Here is a 17845-nt window from a genome sequence, read left to right on the forward strand (position 1 = left end):
AAGGGAGGGAGGGAGGGGAGGGAGGGAGGGAGGGAGGGAGGGAGGGAAAGAGTAAAGACAGGGGTTGGTGGGTGTCCTTGAGCCCTCAGGAATAAGATGGCGGTTCTCTGGAGGCTGAGTGCTCTTTGCAGTGCCCAAGGAAGCCGAGCTCTGTTGCTGCAAACCCCAGTGTTCAGACCTGCTCATATCTCAGCATTTCTTCAGGACCGACCTACACCAGACTGGTGTGGAGTGCAGCACATTCACTTGTCACTGAGCCACCATTCTGGTTCCAAGACTGCATGTCTCCACTGGACTAGTGAAAGGGTTGTCAGTGTTTTGCTCCTGGGTCGGCTTCTGGCTGCTTATTTGAATCCTTGCTCTGCGATGGACTACTCCCTGGCTGCAACCCTCACTCTTCATGGTCACTGGGGCTTTGAACAAGTTGTTACTATGTTCATAGGGACGTTTGGCAGAAAGCTGCCAAGGCAGGGCTTTTGGCAATTTCAGTTTTAAACTTTGCTGGGCTTTGCTATTTCAACCATCACGATGTGGACATCTGCAAAACTGTTGCCATGCTATGGAAGCTCTGACCTTTCTGACTTAATACTTTGAAGAATTGATGTATGCTTCTTTTCCTCTGTGTTGTCATGCCGTTCAACTCACAATCAGGAAGAAATAGCAGATGAGTCCATTGGTGGACAGCCTTCTTCTCTTAATCACAAGATTATTTTCAGAATTTAATCTTTAAGGAAAAGGTTTGAGAGGAATTTTGTCTAAGAAGTTGTGAGACTGAGTTCTGTATTCTGGTGAGTTAATGGGGTTGCCTCCCAGCTTCTCAAAAGACTCATAGTATAACAAAACATGATATATGAGCCTTTTAATTTATCAATCTCTTAAAGAGAATCCAGCTTTATTGCTATTAATATATGATCAAACTTCTGTATTTGCCCTGGGAGTAGTGGACAAAGGGAAATACTGTTAATTCATGAATAAAAACTTTGCAGAAACTTAGACAGTGTTTAATTTTTTAAAATTTCCTTCTCTATTCAGTAGATACCACCTACTGATGGTTGCATATACTAGGGAAACTTTAAAATTAGGAAATGCTGATATCTCACATTATCAATTTCTAAATCTTAAGAAAAATAGCTTGGAGTGCTTCTGAATATAGAGAGGTTCCATTTAAGGGCAAGGTTCCCCTTGTAGATGTATCAAACTATTACAAAGTATAAACTGAGACTTAATCCTCAAATTTGTTCTACTTGTTCTAAAACAATCCGTCCACAAATATAAAACCATAAGTAATAAATTGTTATGTTCACACTATGGGAATCTCTAATGTGAAAATGTATTCTATGAAAATAATTTTGAAAAAAATGTATAATTAAAAAATAAAAGATGAAGATAATTCATGGGAAGAAGTAAATTCACATTTTTCTTTCATAATTGAGATTTTATTGGCCGAGGATCAATACAGACATTTCAATTTGTACACAGTTCTTAACATACATACCAGAAATATAAAAGGCCATGTATTGTAAAAGTTATTCCAGTGACTTTCCAGCTTAAAATTTGGAAGCAAATTTTCCTTAAGAGGCTATCAAGTACCAGTGTCTCCACGTTGATAAGCTGTTACATGCGTCCCACCAATTCACAACTGAATAGCATATACACTACATATTCAAATGTGTGGCACCTCCCCCCAACCTCACTCCCGCTCTCACCATGTGATGTGCCTGCTCCCACTTCACCTTCCACCAGGAGTAAAAGCTCCCTGAGGCCTCTCCAGAAGCCTAGTTGATGCTGGTGCCATGCTTGTACCGCCTGCAGAACTGTGAGTCAATGAAGTCTCTTTTCTTTATAAATTGCCCAGTCTCAGGTATTTCTTTATAGCAATGCAAGAATGGCCTAATGCAGGCTAAAATTGCTTGGTCATTTGGAAACCCTATGTTTAACCATTGTGCACTGTTGTCCACAGTGGCTGCACCACTTCACATCCCCACCAGTAGTGGATGAGGGTTTCAGTTTCTCCACATCCTCACCACCACTTGTTATTTTCTGTTTTTTGATGATACCCATCCTAGGAGGTGTGAAGTTGGAGGATGGACAATTCTTGACTTCAAATTCTGAGACCATTTCATTTTACACCCTATGTGTCACTATTCTCAGTTAACAGGTGTGAAAATGGAGGCACAAACTAATTCCCTGCTCAAGATCTTAAATGTTTTAGTGATGGAGCCGGTGTCTGCCTTGCAGACCAATGATCTTTCTACCAGGCTGTTGTGAAGTCTGTGGCCATTCTAGTCAGAAACCCAGAATGTTTATAAGTTTGTTTAAATATAGGGCTGATCTCAGGGGCTAATTGTGATGGCTGCTGGGAGTATGAAATATTATCTATCTTTTCTCCAATTACTTTCTTAATGTGGTATATTCTTGTTCTGCTCCATGTTATCAGAATCTGAAGCAGGTGTCCTCATTATCTGTGGTGTTCTTCTTGTCTTCTGCTAGACTTCAAATGCTTCAAGGGCAGCAATCATGTCCTTGTTCCCTCGGTATTTACAGTGCTGGGCACACTGCCTGGCACATGGTGGGCCCTCAAGTAATGTTTGATGAATTAAATTGGATAAATCAGTCAGACGTGTTAGAGAGTGAGTTTTTTATAATTCAGCTCTTCCAGAGAAAAAGATGAGACATAAATGGTAGCTGATAAAAGAAGCCATTTTTCTTTGTTATGTATCACAATTTATTAATAATAACAGAACTAAGTTCAGGGCTTTGATGTATAAATTGGCTAGCTAAGGCAAAATGCATATCAACATGCTGGCTGAACTGAGGCCTGCTGGCATATGATACTTTAGTCCACTTATAATTAATAAATGATGCAATTGTCCTGAACTATTCCTAGCCTCAAACTTCAAATTTTCCAAATATCTAAAATACACACTAGATCTTTCTCATTATGTTTATTATTGAATTTTTTGTAAAAAATTAAAATATATAGAAGTATATGGTGAGAAGTATAAATCCCCCTTCATCTCTCCCCACACTCCTACATGAATAGAACACTGAACTCTAAATTCTAAGGGCCACAGACATTTTGGAACTCTGTTTGGAAGAGTAAAGGATATGCTGGCCTTTCCTGGATTGACTTTCTTTTAACAGGAAACACAAAAGTAACCATCTTCAAGTTCTGAATAAAGCAAATGGTCACTGAATCAAAGAAGTTTTTCTCAAGAGATATCTTTTGCCATGGGTAGATAATAAGTGTTGTGATCCAGTATCAGCTAATCATGTAGAGTGGAAGCTCTCATTAATGATTTCTTTTCAGACAGGCTACCATTTGTACGCAAGGTACAATCCCACACACTTGTAAATGACAAAACACACAAACATGCATTTTTCTTCTCATCTAAAAAAGAAAAAGATTTCTGTCTCCAGGCATTTCCCCATTTCTCTGCTTTTCTTTACATCAGAATTCCTCCAATGAGATGTCTTCACTCAAATTTCTCTCCTGTTCTCTTCAACTCTAATATGGTTTTTGCCGCACACTCTAAGAAATGACTCTTGCAAAGACCTCCACCTTGTTACCTTGTTAGCCTTGTGAAATCCGATGGTCCATTCTCGTCCCTTTTCACTTACCTTCTCAGCAGCATGTGGCACCAGTGGACTCTCCTCCTCTTGGTGGCACTGACTTCGCTGGTTTCCAAGACACCACAGTCTCCTGGCCTCACTCCCACCTCACAGGTCTCTCCTCCTCAGTGGCCATTGCTGGTCGCTCCTCTTCTCCTCCACTTTCAAGATAGGGTGACCCTCTGATAGGTCCTGGGAAATTCTTCTCCATCCACACTCACTCCTTTCTCAGTGGGGGCTAGGCTCTCTGACTCTATAGACAGTGTGCCATCTACGTGCTGATAATTCCCAATCCATGTTTGTAGCTCAGGCATCTCCCTAATCCAGCCACCTTACTCTATAGCTCTGTTCACATGTCTAGCAGACGTCTCAGACACAACCCATCCTCTCCATCTTCCCCTCCACACCTGCTTCAGCTCCAGACGTCCCCATTTTATTTCATGGCAACTCCACCTTCCCAGTAGCTCAGATCAAAAATTCTGAAGTCTTCTTTGACTCCTCTCTTGGATACTGCACACCAAATCTGCAAGAGATTTCTACCTGTCTTAATTTCAAAACAGATCAGAATTCACCCACCTCCCACTGCCCCACAGATCCAAGCCACCATCCTCTCCAGCCTGAATCACTGCAATTTCCTCCTAATCTTCCGACTTCCATCCTGGTTCCTGTTCAGTCTGTTCCCCACAGTCACCAAAGTGATCCCATTAAAGCACATCAGATCATGTCACTCCCCCTCTCATGACCTACATGACTCTTTATCTCACTTAAGGTAAGGGGCAGAGTCCATACAGTGACCCACAGGCCCTCACAGTTTTGTCCCCCACTATTTTTCTAAACTCATTTCCTTCTGTGCTTCCCTCACTCACTTCTCTCGAACTACGCTAGTCTTCCAGCCCTTTTCCAGATATCTTCATGGCTAACACCCTCACCCTCCTTCAAGTCTTTGCTAAAGTGCCACCTTCTCACAATGCATGCATACCCAATTCACACTCCCTACCTCTAACCGTCAACTTTTTTATATCATTTTCTAATATATTATATATCTTATTTATCATATTGATAATTATTACTTAATTCTGCCTCCTCCCACTAGAATGTAAGTTCCATAAGGGCAGAGATTTTTGTCCGTTTTGCTCACTGATGTATTCCCAGTATCTAGGTGTTTAATAAATATTTTTACAAAATGAATGAATAAATTATAAACCCCCATAACTCTACCAGCTCTGAAAGTCTATGCCTTAAGCAGGCAGTTTCCCTCCCCCTTGTACACATTTTATTTTTCCATGAATTATCACAGTGAACACACCTCCTTAACTACCGCTATGTCAAGAAATAGATGACTACCAGAGTAGCAAATGATACCCTTTGCTTCTTATCCTTGGCATCTAGCATTACACCAGGCATCTAATAGGCATTCAATAAATGTCTGTGTAATTCATCAATTAATTAATATGATTCCAGCCATTTTTCTCAATAGCTGATTCACTACTCCGGTGCCTTGGAAAGAGCACAGCAAATTCAAAACCAAATGCGTGTAACAGCACACATTGCCCTTTCGGAAACTCTCAATTCACTGAATTATGCAGATTTTCCAAATGTTGACACATTTCACTACACAATATTTAAAAGTCATATTTGTTAATACTACCACCATCTCATCAGGAAAATCTTTAAGTGTTGGAAAGAGATCAAGCTTGTGACAGCAGACACGTTTCCCTAAAATTCTTTCTCTTGAAAGCTCTAATTGTATCATTAGCAACAAAAATTATCAGTTAACTTATTTAAGGTATCGGGTTCATTTCCTTCACATTTGAGAAAATGTCCACCAAATGTCCATGTCCGAGTAATCATTCCTCATCAGCATTCTTTCAAGTAAAAACAGTATTCCAAGAAAAGAGACAGATCAGTTCACAACTCAATTGCTCTAGTGCTTTTCCTCAAGACAGCCCTTGTATAGCCGAAGTGCCTTATGCATGCTTTGCATACTTTCCATACCACAGTGAATATTAAAAAGACATTTACAACATGATCAAGATTATTAAATTTAAATTATTTGACTGCTTTTACTGCTTCGTCAAGGACATTCTTGCGTAAAACTGTGTTTTGTTCCAGTTTTTTCTTTTGAAAGTGCCTGACAATGAAGAATACGATGACTACTAGCACAGTTTGGTGTTACTGCTCTGATTCCCACTAAGGCACCCAAAGTTTTACCCTTCATTGCCTTTGTACAATCGGTGTAAATGTCAACACATGGTGGGGTTTGGCGGGGGAAAGTAATATCTTGCTGTTGTTATGAAAATAGTTTTGACCTCACGACTTGTCTCAGGACCCCCTAGGAGTCCACAGACCATACTTTGAGAACTGCTGGCTTATGACATTGCAACGGCTCATTCACATTACAATAAATTAAAATTTTTCCCAAGAATGTAAAGAAATCACTGCATACATAATTGTTAACATTCATATTTCACAGCTAAAACAATCTTGGAAAAAATTATTAGAACAAAGTTGGTGGACTCAAACCGTTCCATTTCAAAAGTTTCTACAAAGCTTCAGTAATCAAGACAGTGTGGTACTGGCATAGACATATGCATATATATTATAGAACTGAGAGGCCAGAAATAAACTCTAACCTTTAATTTTCAACAAAAGGGCCAAGGCAATTCCACAGGGAAAGAATAGTCTTTTCAAAAGATAATGCTGGACAGCTGAATATTCACATGCAAAAGAATGAAGTTGGACCCTACATCAGCCATACACAAAAATTAACTCAAACTATATGAGAAATTTAACTTTAAAAAAAGGCCTAAAGGTAAAAACAAAATAGAACTATAACAATCTTAGAAGAAAATGTAGGAGTAAATCTTTATGATGTTGGATTAGTTAATAATTTATTAGACATCACACCAAAGGCAAAAGGGATTAAAAAGATTAAGTTGTAAGTCATTAAAATTAGAAACTTTTGTGCTTCGAAAGACATCATCAAGAAAAAAAAGACAACCCACAGACTTGGAGAAAATATTTGCAAATCATATGTCTGATAACAAATTCGTATCCAGAATGTTTAAAGGACACTTATACCTCAATAATAAAAAGACAAATAACACAATTTTAAAAAGAGCAAATAATTTGAATAGACATTTTGCCAAATAAGATATATGAGTGGCAAGTAGGCACATGAAAAGAAACTCAACATCATTCATCATTAGGGAAATACAAGTCAAAACCACAATGAGATGCTATTTCACACCCACTAAAATAGTGATTATTTTTTAAAAATATATTGAAATGATGTAGAGAAATTAGAACCTTTGTACATTGTTGGTGGAAATATAAATTGATACAGCCACTTTGGAAAACAGTTTAGAAGTTTCTCAAAATGTTAAATATACAGTTACCACATGACCAAGCAATTCCACTCTTAGGTATAGACCCAACAGAAATCAGAACATACGTCCACATAAAGATTTGTACATAAATGTTCACAGAAGCATTATTCATAATAGCTAAAAAGGGGAAACAACCCAAATGTCCATCAACCAATGAATGGACAAATAAAATGTGCTATATCCATATGACGGATTATTTGGTAATAAAAAGGAATGAAGTACTGATACATGTTATGCTGTAGATGAAACTCAAAAGCATTACGCTAAGAGAACACAGTCAGTCACAAAAGACCACATACTGTATGGTTCATTTATAAGAAATGTCCAGAATAGGCAAATTCCATAGAGACATAGATTGCAGGTTGCCTAAAGAGAGTGACTGCTAATGGATACAAGGCTTCTTCGGGGATAATGAAGATGTTCTAGAATTAGATTATGGTGATGGCTGCACGACTCTGCAAATATACTAAAATCCATTGACTCATATGCTCTAAATGGGTGACCTTTATGGTGTGTGAATTATGTCCCATAAAGTTGTTAGAAGTCAACATAAATGGAAGAAGAGCAACCATTCACATAAAAATAAACAAAATGGTCAATGTTTTCTTTAAGAATTTTTCAGTAGGTGTAGTTAATTACAATTTGACTTTCTTAGGTCTGCACTAAAATTACTCACCCAGTAGCAGGGTACCTTATTGCTATTACTGAAAATGATGAACCTTTGATACACTTGTAATATCTGAGAAAAAGAAACACAGGGGTCTCAGCAGGGCTCCCTTCTAAAGTCACTTGATTTCTAAAGAAGTAACCACTAGGTTTGAAGTCATCAGAGTGTTAACTATGGGGATGGTTGGTTCAGTACCCAACATCCTGACAGCACATCTGACCATTTGTATTGTATTGGAGACCACATCCTCAGCTCAGAAAGAGAGCTGAACTCATTTCTGATAGAAAGCACACTGCATACTGTTCCTCCAGGGACTGAAGTTGACTCTTCTAAGAGCGAGACATTCCCCAACATTGGAACAAAAATGACTCCCACTTCTTTTCTCAGCTAAACCTGTTCAGAAGAAAGAAAGAAAGAAAGGCAGGAAGGGAGGGTGGGAGGGAAACTCAGAGATACTTTCAGTATCTAAATTTGTGAAACTAGACAATCAGGAACGCACAGAGAGCTGGAAAGGGCCAAGAGCCCCTACCCCCTCCAGCCCATGTCCCCACACCTGCCACAGACCAGACAGGAGCACAATAAACACTCACCACAAAGTGGGGAAGGAAAATCCAGGCAGGAGCCTCTATGTAAATAAATCTCCCTCCTGTCCTCACCTTGCACTTGGCCTGCTAATTCTTATATAACCCAAGGAGATAGCTAGAAAGAAGTTTGATTGGTGACCAATTTTGAGGACTTTCATTAAAACTCTAATTTAAGTCTTCAAGAGTTTCCAGTCATGGATACTGTAGATAATATTGCAGATGATGAAAGCATCTTCAAAATCTTAGCTGAGACACTTTACAGTCTTCCCTGGTGTACTCTGATGGCAACAAGGTCCCTTGCCCCCCTCCCACCTTGTAGAATTCCAGCGCCCCCCTCAACAGTCCTAGCAAAGGAAAACATGCCTGCTGACAGTGAGCCATCATCCACCATTCTCACTTATTTGGATTTGGTTTCCTAATGCTAAACTTTGAAATTTGAAAAAAAAAAAAAAAGAAAGAAAGAAAGGAAACCACATCCTTTTTACTCTCAGTATATAGATGGAGGCAGTTAAGAACTGAAAACAGATTTTCAGGTTGATTGATGTGGGACAGCAGTCACAATGAGGAACTCCTACAGATTTCTGGCATCCTCTCTCTCAGTTGTCGTTTTTCTTGTGCTAATTCCTGAAGGTAAGACTGATTCTTCTCATTTCCATTATGACCACGAAGCAAAATGGAGCAGACTTTCAATGAACTTTTGGTAATATTACCTTCCTATACTGAAAGAAGATGTTTTCCCCCAAGCCTTAAAATGTTTAGCCAGGCACAATGGCACATGCCTGTAGTCCCAGCTACTAGGAAGGCTGAGGTGGAAGGATTGCATGAGCGCAGGAGTTTGAGTCCAGGCAGGGTAACATAGTGAGACCCTGTCTCTATTTTTTTTTAAATAGCATTCTTTCTTGGATTTTAAATATTTCCGTATTTTAAAAGAAAAAAACATCTTTTCTTCTCACGATTATTTTGCAAAAGATAGCAGAACCACCAATGCTTATTGCTGCCAATTTGTAACTTGAAAACTGCCAAAAAAGACAATGTAAAAATGAGTGAACAAAACTCTCGTGTTAGTGAAACAAATAGTACCTTCCAGGAAAGGAATAGTGGCAAGTTAGTCAACTCAGCCTTTCCTGCTGCAGAAAATGCATAGATCATTTAAAGAAAACTAAGACAAATCTGACCTAGACACCAAAAGTGAATCAGGAATTATTAGAACTTTTATACTTATTTCTCAGGTCTAGAGACTCTTTGGCAATACATTAAGACATTAGGCTAGTTCCCTCGTTAACCCTTTGGGAGTGCTATAATATTTTTTATTAAGCTAATTTTTTGTCTACCAAATGGTAATCAATATTTCTGCTTTTGCATGAGTTGCGCATGCATGGGTTAAAATGCTGTATAATTCATGGTATCACCACTGAAAGGGTGACAGCTCTTGGGGAGCTCCAGATTTCCCTTGAAGAACCTACTAGGAAGTGAGGACTACACTCGAGCTGTAGCAATATGGAGCCAACCATGGTTTTTCCCATGATTCATCAGCTTTTGGAGGCAGGGACTTATGTAATAACCTAACTTGCCAGGAATTCCCAAAGAACTCTGGTTTATCATGCACCTAAATATGAGAAGACTTTGGGAGGCTGAGGCGGGTGGTTCACAAGGTCAAGAGATCGAGACCATCTTGGCCAACATGGTGAAACCTTGTCTCCACTAAAAACACAAAAATTAGTTGGGCATGGTGGTGCGTGCCTGTAATCCCAGCTACTCAGGAGGCTGAGGCAGGAGAATTGCTTGAACCGGAGAGTCAGAGGTTGCAATGAGCTGAGATCGCACCACTGCACTCCAGCCTGGCGACAGAGCAGGACTCTGTCCCCCCCTCCCAAAAAAAAAAAAGATAGAGAGGGAAGAAATATAAAAATAACAAGACTGCAGGACATTTGAGACAAAGGTTGGCTATGTTATAAGCAGGGCATAGTATGACTATATTCAGGCATGTTAAATTCTCCATACAGAAAAAAACAGGGCAGATAAATCCAGCCATATCTTTTCTTCAAAGGAAACAACAAAAGCAAACTGCTGTGCTCCTCTTTGTTTCCTGTGTTCAGAGAGGACAGTGTGGGCCCATATAAGGAACAGACACAGCAAAGCAAGGCACGGTTGAAATCTATCTGTACATGAATCATTCTAGGAAAATTGGGATTGGGTGAAGTTCTCTTGTTTCTATAAGCTCTTTACCCTTTTATTTCTAGAGTCTAGAATTTCTTCCTCCCAGTTCCCTTTTTAAAAGCAGAGACCTCTGCTTTTTCAAATCACACTAGCCACATTTCATGTGGTCACTCTCCTCCTTGCTCTCACCCTCATAAAATCTTATGAAAGGCTTCCATAGCTGCCATTAATACTTGCCTGTGAATTTGGCAATGACTTAGTCCTAATTATGGAACAAGAGGCACTGTACCCTACTCAAGAAACCATGAGTCTCAGCAAAAGTATTTTGGGAGAATCCAAGAACATCTGGTGCAGGAGGTGGAGAGCTCAGAGTGTATCACTAAGACATAAGGTGCTCTATCTATCAGCATGTATGGTTTGCCTTGTGTTTAGCTCTCACTGTTCCCTAACAATGGGTCTCTACTTCTACACTATCATCATCAAGGAAATGTCACTTAGGCAGAATTCTCGGCATATAGTATCTTCTCTCCTCTCTTCCATATCTCAGTGGAAAATACCTTAGATTAAACCACATGGTTTGGTCTAGAGATTGAAAGGGAGGTGTAATCGATGTTATTTTCTTAACTTATGAGTGAGAACAGTGCAATTTAATAACCAAAACTCTCATAATGACCAAAGGACTGAGGGGTAGGGTCACAGCCAAATGATGCTAATATTGGTTCATAAGCTGTGTTTTTGCAATGGCTTGGGGTTAAAAGGGAAGTTATGAGGCTTCTAAAAGTCTTATCTATTTCCCCAAAATTAATACTTAGCCAAAAAGGGTGGAAGCACTTGAGGTTGTCACTACCACTGGCATCTCCTGCAGCAACTGTTGATGGTAAAGACCAAGGCAGAGCTTTCTGCCCTGGGGCCTGAGGTTGCTGGTTTGTGACATCTAGCCTAATGATCCTGGAACAGTCAATGGCCTGGCTTCTATGTGTGGGAGAGCAGGACCCTAAAGTCCAACAGGAATAGGATTTGCATCAGATGTCTGCAGGTCTACATAGAGTAAAAACAAGGGGAAATGCTCTCAACCAGACTTCCTCTCTGAGTGCAAAAAGTATGGCTGGTCTTAGAAACATGACTTTGTGTAGAGCTCTTTGGGGTTGAACACCAATCTGATTTGTCTTTTTCCATTGAACAGATGTCTGTGAAGAAATTATTGGAGGAAATGAAGTAACTCCTCATTCAAGACCCTACATGGTCCTACTTAGTCTTCACAGAAAAACCATCTGTGCTGGGGCTTTGATTGCAGAAGACTGGGTGTTGACTGCAGCTCACTGTAACTTGTAAGTGCCTGGGTTTTTTTAAAAAAGTTCGTAAAGATACTCTAATTTGGGGAAACATTAATAAAAAGAGCAGACCAGGCACAGTGGCTCACACCTGTAATCCCAGCACTTTGGGAGGCCAAGGCAGGTGGATCACATGAGGTCAGGAGTTTGAGACTAGCCTGGCCAACATGGTGAAACCCCATCTCTACTAAAAATACAAAATTAGCCAGGCATGGTGGTGCATGTCTGTAATCCCAGCTACTTTGGAGGCTGAGGCAGGAGAATTGCTTGAACCTAGGAGACGGAGGTTGCAGTGAGCCGAGATCGCGCCATTGCACTCCAGCCTAGGCAACAAGAGTGAGACTCCATCTCAAAATAAAATAAATAAAATAAAATAAATAGTAGATCCCACTAAAGTCATGGGAGGTTCACATGTATCTTCATGTCGCTTAAGTCTTTAGGCACTTGCTTAAGCCTAAAAGGAAGTTAAGCCCAGACTTGCCACAAAGAATCAGGCAATGAGGAAGCAGCATCCACAAGCTCTTTCTGTAGATTTCCACTAAGCCATTGGGTACAGGTGCTGCAGAGCTTTGCTTCTGTCATGACTGCATGCCCAGGTAGGATTAGCCTCAGCATGGAAGGGTGAAACTTTCAGTGCCCCCTCAGAGCCCTGGGTGCAACCATCAAGTACAGAAAGCTTGTGTCCAATGCCTTCTTGTATGCCTCGGTGAATTCCTGTCACATCTTTGGCCTCCTCTTCACTCCTGTCAACCGCTACATTCAACCTCTTCCCAGGCCTTGTCTTTTCCTACTCTGTAAATCAAGCCTGTAAACCTAGGCCATTCAATATGAAAGCCACTAGTTAGAGGTAGCTATGTAAATTTCAATCAATTAAAGTTAAATAAAATATCAAATTAGTTCCTCAATCGCACTAGCCACATTTCAAGTCCTCAGTAGCCACATGTGGCTAGTGCAGATAAATAGAACATTTCATCATAAAAATATGCTCTACTGGAAAGCACTGTTCTAGGGTCTTTTTCTTTTATTTTTGATTATTTACTTTTTATTGACATATAATAGTTGCACATATGTTGGGGGTACATGTGATCGTTTAAGTGAGACTAATCTCAGCTGATGTAATGGAAAAGAGGCAGTGTGCATAATCTGGTTGGTGTAGTTTATACTAGGTTGTGAATGATGATAGCCTTAACCATCAGTTCATCAGAAAGCATTTTGATTTTGATAACCAAAATGAATCTTTAAGAGAAAAAAAAGACTCCTGAACCCCTCCTTCAGACCACCATCCCTTCAACACACTCAATGCCATGCAAATAGGGTCCTCCATGGGGCAATCTGTTTCTGAAAGTTTTCCCATTTGAGTTTGTTGTTTTCTTAAAAAGACCCCTTCATTACATTACTTTACAACTATTGGCTGCTTTTTGCTTTGTCCCTGAGATCTTTGCTTCCCATCACAGCTAATAAGTAATTCTCCATCACAGCTAAATAAGGCAGGGGTAGAGGGGCAGACAAGCACAAGGCTTGGCTTTGCTGCCATGGAATTCTCTTGTTTTTCAATGAACCTAGTTTACCTTCTTATAAACAAGTTGGTGATGATGATGACGATGAATTCATAAACATTCTTTTATTCACAAATATTATTTTATTTTTTAAAGCACACATTTTCTTTCTGAGCCACAAAGAAGTCTCCCCACCTCCATATTTACAAATGGGACAATGAAACTGATCAGCATATATGCTCAATTGCTAATACGAAGAATAAATCCAGCAAATAATGTTGTATCTGTTCTCAGGGACAAAAGGTCCCAGGTCATTCTTGGGGCTCACTCAATAACCAGGAAAGAGCGAGAAAAACAGATAATGCGTGTTAAGAAAGAGTTTCCCTATCCATGCTATGACCCAGCCACACACGAAGGTGATCTTAAACTTTTACAGGTACGTGTCTTTGATTGTCTTCTCAAAAGTCATAGAACCTTCTACAATCTGGCCACCAACATGAAAACATTTCCTTGGTGCCCCTGTTGTAAAAACTCACATAAAGAGGATCCTGAAAATTTGGACTATAATTTAAGTTAAAATGTAAATATTTATCTTATCCCATTAACACTTTATGTTTTTCTTCCAACAGCTAACTGAAAAAGCAAAAATTAACAAATATGTGACTATCCTTCATCTGCCTAAAAAGGGGGATGACGTGAAACCAGGAACCATGTGCCAAGTTGCAGGGTGGGGGAGGATTCACAATAGTGCATCTCAGTCCGATACGCTGAGAGAAGTCAATATCACCATCATAGACAGAAAAATCTGCAATGATCCAAAGCACTATAATTTTAACCCTGTGATTGGAATGAATATGGTTTGTGCCGGAAAAGACTCGTGCGATGTAAGTAAAATAAGATCCCACATTTAGCTATTGAAGTAAGTCATGCAGACAGAGAAAATGTAACATCATGCTTTGTTTTGTCATGGCACTGGCTTCTACAGGATCCTAGAGTTTCTTGAAATAAGTTTAATAAAACCCCAGTCAAATACATGAATGTGCTCAGCTCAAGTGAGTCATTAATCAAAAATAAGAAGCTCACTGCTAGTGCATGGGGTGCATGCACTACATATTTTTGACTTCTTACAAAAATTACTAAGAAGCAATGTTTGGTCTCATTTTTCATATTAACATACAGAGATCTAAACTTGAAGATATACAACACTTAGAAGAGTTGAAGTTAAGGTTCCTCAAGGCCATTCAGTACGCTTTCCCCATTTCAGTACATTCCCTCTCCTTCTCCACTACGTTCCTCTGCCATTTAACATCGGTGTGTCTGAAATGTCTGTCAAGCCTGGCTGAATATTTCCAGCCAGACCCTATAGCTTCCCAGAGCTTAGTTTAATCCCCAGTAAACATGCTGTTCAATGTTCAAAGCATGACTCATACCAGAAAATGTGTAAGCTTCCATCCTAGAACCCCCTGAGAAGGTGTGGGACAGGGCCATGCTTAAAGACAAGAATAGAAGAAACATTTTACAGATTTTTAAACTGAATACTAGCTTGCATTTCTCATTTGTCCCAAAGACCTTACAGAGTCTTACCTGAAGAAGGGTATGCAGTATGCATGGTTTGGGAGTTACCAGAGATTGAGAAATCCAAAGGTCTCTGTCCTTCCCTAGATCTATGTCTTGCCTTCAGAACCAAAGCTAGTCAAATCCCAGGAAAAGAAAACATTTGTCTTTAGTACCTGTCCACTTTCTCTTCTCTGCCCTAGTTCCCCCATTCCCTCCCTCGTCCACCACGCTGGGCTCCCAGGAACCCAGAACCTTCATGCTTTTGGAACCCACATGCAGCATCCTAAGGCCACGGCAGCATACTAAGATGTTAGTTCCCATCCCACCAGCCACCTGCCACCACTGAAGCTTGGCAATCCTTCCCTGTTCTCTCAACACCCCAAAATTGGCTATTGATGAATTAAACCTAAAGGACTAATTCTGCAAATGCCATTACTGTAACAGGCAGGGGAACTATACCTGTCCAGGGAGGATCCCGGGTTCTAACATGGTTCTTTATTTCATATCTCTAAAAGGCCCACTTTTGCCTGAAAGGGACTGATTTGGTTTTGTTTCTTTTGGAAGGCAATTATCTGCTAGAAGAATCAGAAAACATAGTTTTTATTCTTTGCTTCAATGTACCATCTGCATTTGACTATTTTGCCGCTTGAGTTATTAAGCATTTTGAGAAAATGACAAACAAACAGGAGACTTTCCTTTCCAAAAGCAGAGCAACAGTCTCAAAATTAGCTGATAACATGTGCAAGTTTCATTTTGATTTTCACTGGCTCATAAATAAACCAAGTGAACCAATTCAAAAATACTAAAATATTTCCAAATGTTTTAATTTTTAAGCACTATCTTCAATGAGGTCAAGGTTGGTCTTAACTCATATTAAATGCTACAGAATTTCTTCCATTTCACTAGTGGTAATGCTGAACACTGACCCCTCTTGTTTTCCTCCAGGGAGATTCTGGAAGCCCTTTGTTGTGCAACGGTGTTTTCCGAGGGGTCACTTCCTTTGGCCATAAAAATAGATGTGGAGACCCTGGTGGGCCTGGTGTCTATATTCTTCTCTCAAAGAAATACCTCAGCTGGATAATTATGACTATCAAGGGGGCAGTTTAAATAACTGTTTCATTTCATTTTCTGTGGCTTCTTAATGCTTTCACAAATAAAATCAATTTGCATGACTGTACCTGTTTCTCTCTTGTAAACTTAGTGGGCAGATCTGCACCAGCAAAGTGAAGCAGAGTTATACGGCAGCCTTGTAGATAATGCAAGGGGGAGGGATTATGTGATCAATGTCACCAGAGTCATTTATGCATCAAGTGACATGGGAATGCTTCCTGAATTATTCATCTCTCTGTCTCAGTGGAATCCAGCAAGAATGACCCTAAGATCAAGTCTAACAACAAATGCAGTAAAGGGCTCCACAATTCCACAGGAAACAGAAACAGCCAGTCTGGAACAGCCAGTCTGCAGCCAGTCTGGAAAAGGAAATATAGGGCATTGTTCCACATTAACAACTGCTTTTCATGCTATACACAAGAATCTGAGTCTATGGGAGAAAAAGAAACAAGCAATGCCTTACAGTATTTTCCAAATTCTAGGGCATACAAATACAGTACTTGGGCAGCCAAGAAAATTATACAGTAGAAAGTCAGCCTTCTTTCTCAGTGCCTTGCATTTAAGCCTTGGAGTACCTAGGTGATTTCTCAGTTCTCTTTGTTCTTGAGACTGGGTAGATCCAATCAACATGAGAGTTACAGTGGCTGCCATCCCATAGTAGAGAGTGAGTGTTCACTTGTGTCCAGAAAGTTTTCTTTGGAAAAAGCCCTCATCATATTTTTTCAACATAGTGAATTTAGTAGGTAGTCATCAGCCTGCAGTCACTTCAAGATGTTATTATGTGAACAGATTCTTTCAATTTCTATAGTCCCTTTAGTAATATAAATTTTATATATGTATATTATATATTATATAATACAAATTTCAATACATACATATATGTGTGTATCTACATATGTATATACATATATACACATACACACATATATATACACATATACACACACATATACATGCATAATACATATTCAAACCAATAACATACAGCAACACTAAGAGACAGGCTCTTAAAACAAAGGAAGGTGCAAAAATAAAACACCAACAACAAAGGAAGGAGCATAGCTTAAAGACTGGCTAAAATAATAGTACATTGGTTTTCAACCATGGTCGTTCATTAGACTCACTAAGCTCTTTAAAACTACCAATGCCCAGGTCCCACCTCTAGACATTTTGATTTAATTGGTATTTGGTGGGACCCGGGATGTAGTATTCTTTATGTGAGCTCCCCAGTGATTGTAATATGCAACCAGGGATGAACCTTTATACTAGAAAAGGAGGCCTGGTGCTACTATATAAAAGAGAGGCTCTGAGAGAGTAACTACGATGATATTTTAAATACTTGCTACAATTCCCTCATTGCTAGTTAGGACTTTAACTGCAAAAAGAGGATGGAATATTCCCTACTGTCAATACGTACTACAGATTTTGAACTCTGTTTAAAAAGTAGTTGTATGGAACCCTTGTTAACTGCTGGTAGAAGTATAAATTAGTACACCGTCATAGGAAAATTGGCAGTGTCTACTAAAACTCAACATATATATAAACCTATGACCTAGCAATTCCACTCCTGGGTAGATCCCAAACAGACATGAATGCTTTTATCCACCAAAGATGTGTTCTAGAATGTACATAGCAGCTTTATTCTTGGAAGTCAAAACTAGAAATAACTCAAATATCCACACACAATAAAATGGATAAACAACTGTTATACAGTCATACAATAAAATATTACACAGCAATGAAAAGAACAAACTTCAGTTTTATGCAACACAAATTTAATGTTGAGGAAAAGTGAGATAAAAAAGAATACACATGATGAGATTCCATTTATCTAAAAGTTGGCATAAGGGAAAACTAATCCATGGGGATAGGAGTCAGAAAAATGTGGAGGTGCTAACTAGGAGTGGACACGAGGGATCCCTTTAGGGTACTAGAGATGTTC

General features: G+C 39.5%; 1 protein-coding gene and 1 pseudogene across 2 annotated transcripts; both read left to right on the top strand.

The window, feature by feature from the left end:
* The first annotated feature begins 67 nt into the window (after positions 1 to 67).
* Positions 68 to 572, top strand: LOC112625900 (annotated as a pseudogene). The gene has a single exon (XR_003119797.1). The product of XR_003119797.1 is annotated as a succinate dehydrogenase [ubiquinone] cytochrome b small subunit, mitochondrial pseudogene (transcript).
* Positions 573 to 8775: 8203 nt separating this feature from the next.
* GZMA (granzyme A) lies at positions 8776 to 15970 on the top strand. Its single transcript, XM_025387390.1, has 5 exons — positions 8776 to 8882; positions 11593 to 11737; positions 13531 to 13672; positions 13866 to 14120; positions 15739 to 15970. Exons 1-5 carry the CDS (start codon positions 8813 to 8815, stop codon positions 15898 to 15900), a joined length of 774 nt encoding a protein of 257 aa, XP_025243175.1. The 5' UTR covers positions 8776 to 8812; the 3' UTR covers positions 15901 to 15970.
* Positions 15971 to 17845: the final 1875 nt, after the last annotated feature.

This window comes from Theropithecus gelada, chromosome 6, assembly GCF_003255815.1.
Source record: "Theropithecus gelada isolate Dixy chromosome 6, Tgel_1.0, whole genome shotgun sequence".
In the NCBI taxonomy this organism is placed as follows: domain Eukaryota; kingdom Metazoa; phylum Chordata; class Mammalia; order Primates; family Cercopithecidae; genus Theropithecus; species Theropithecus gelada.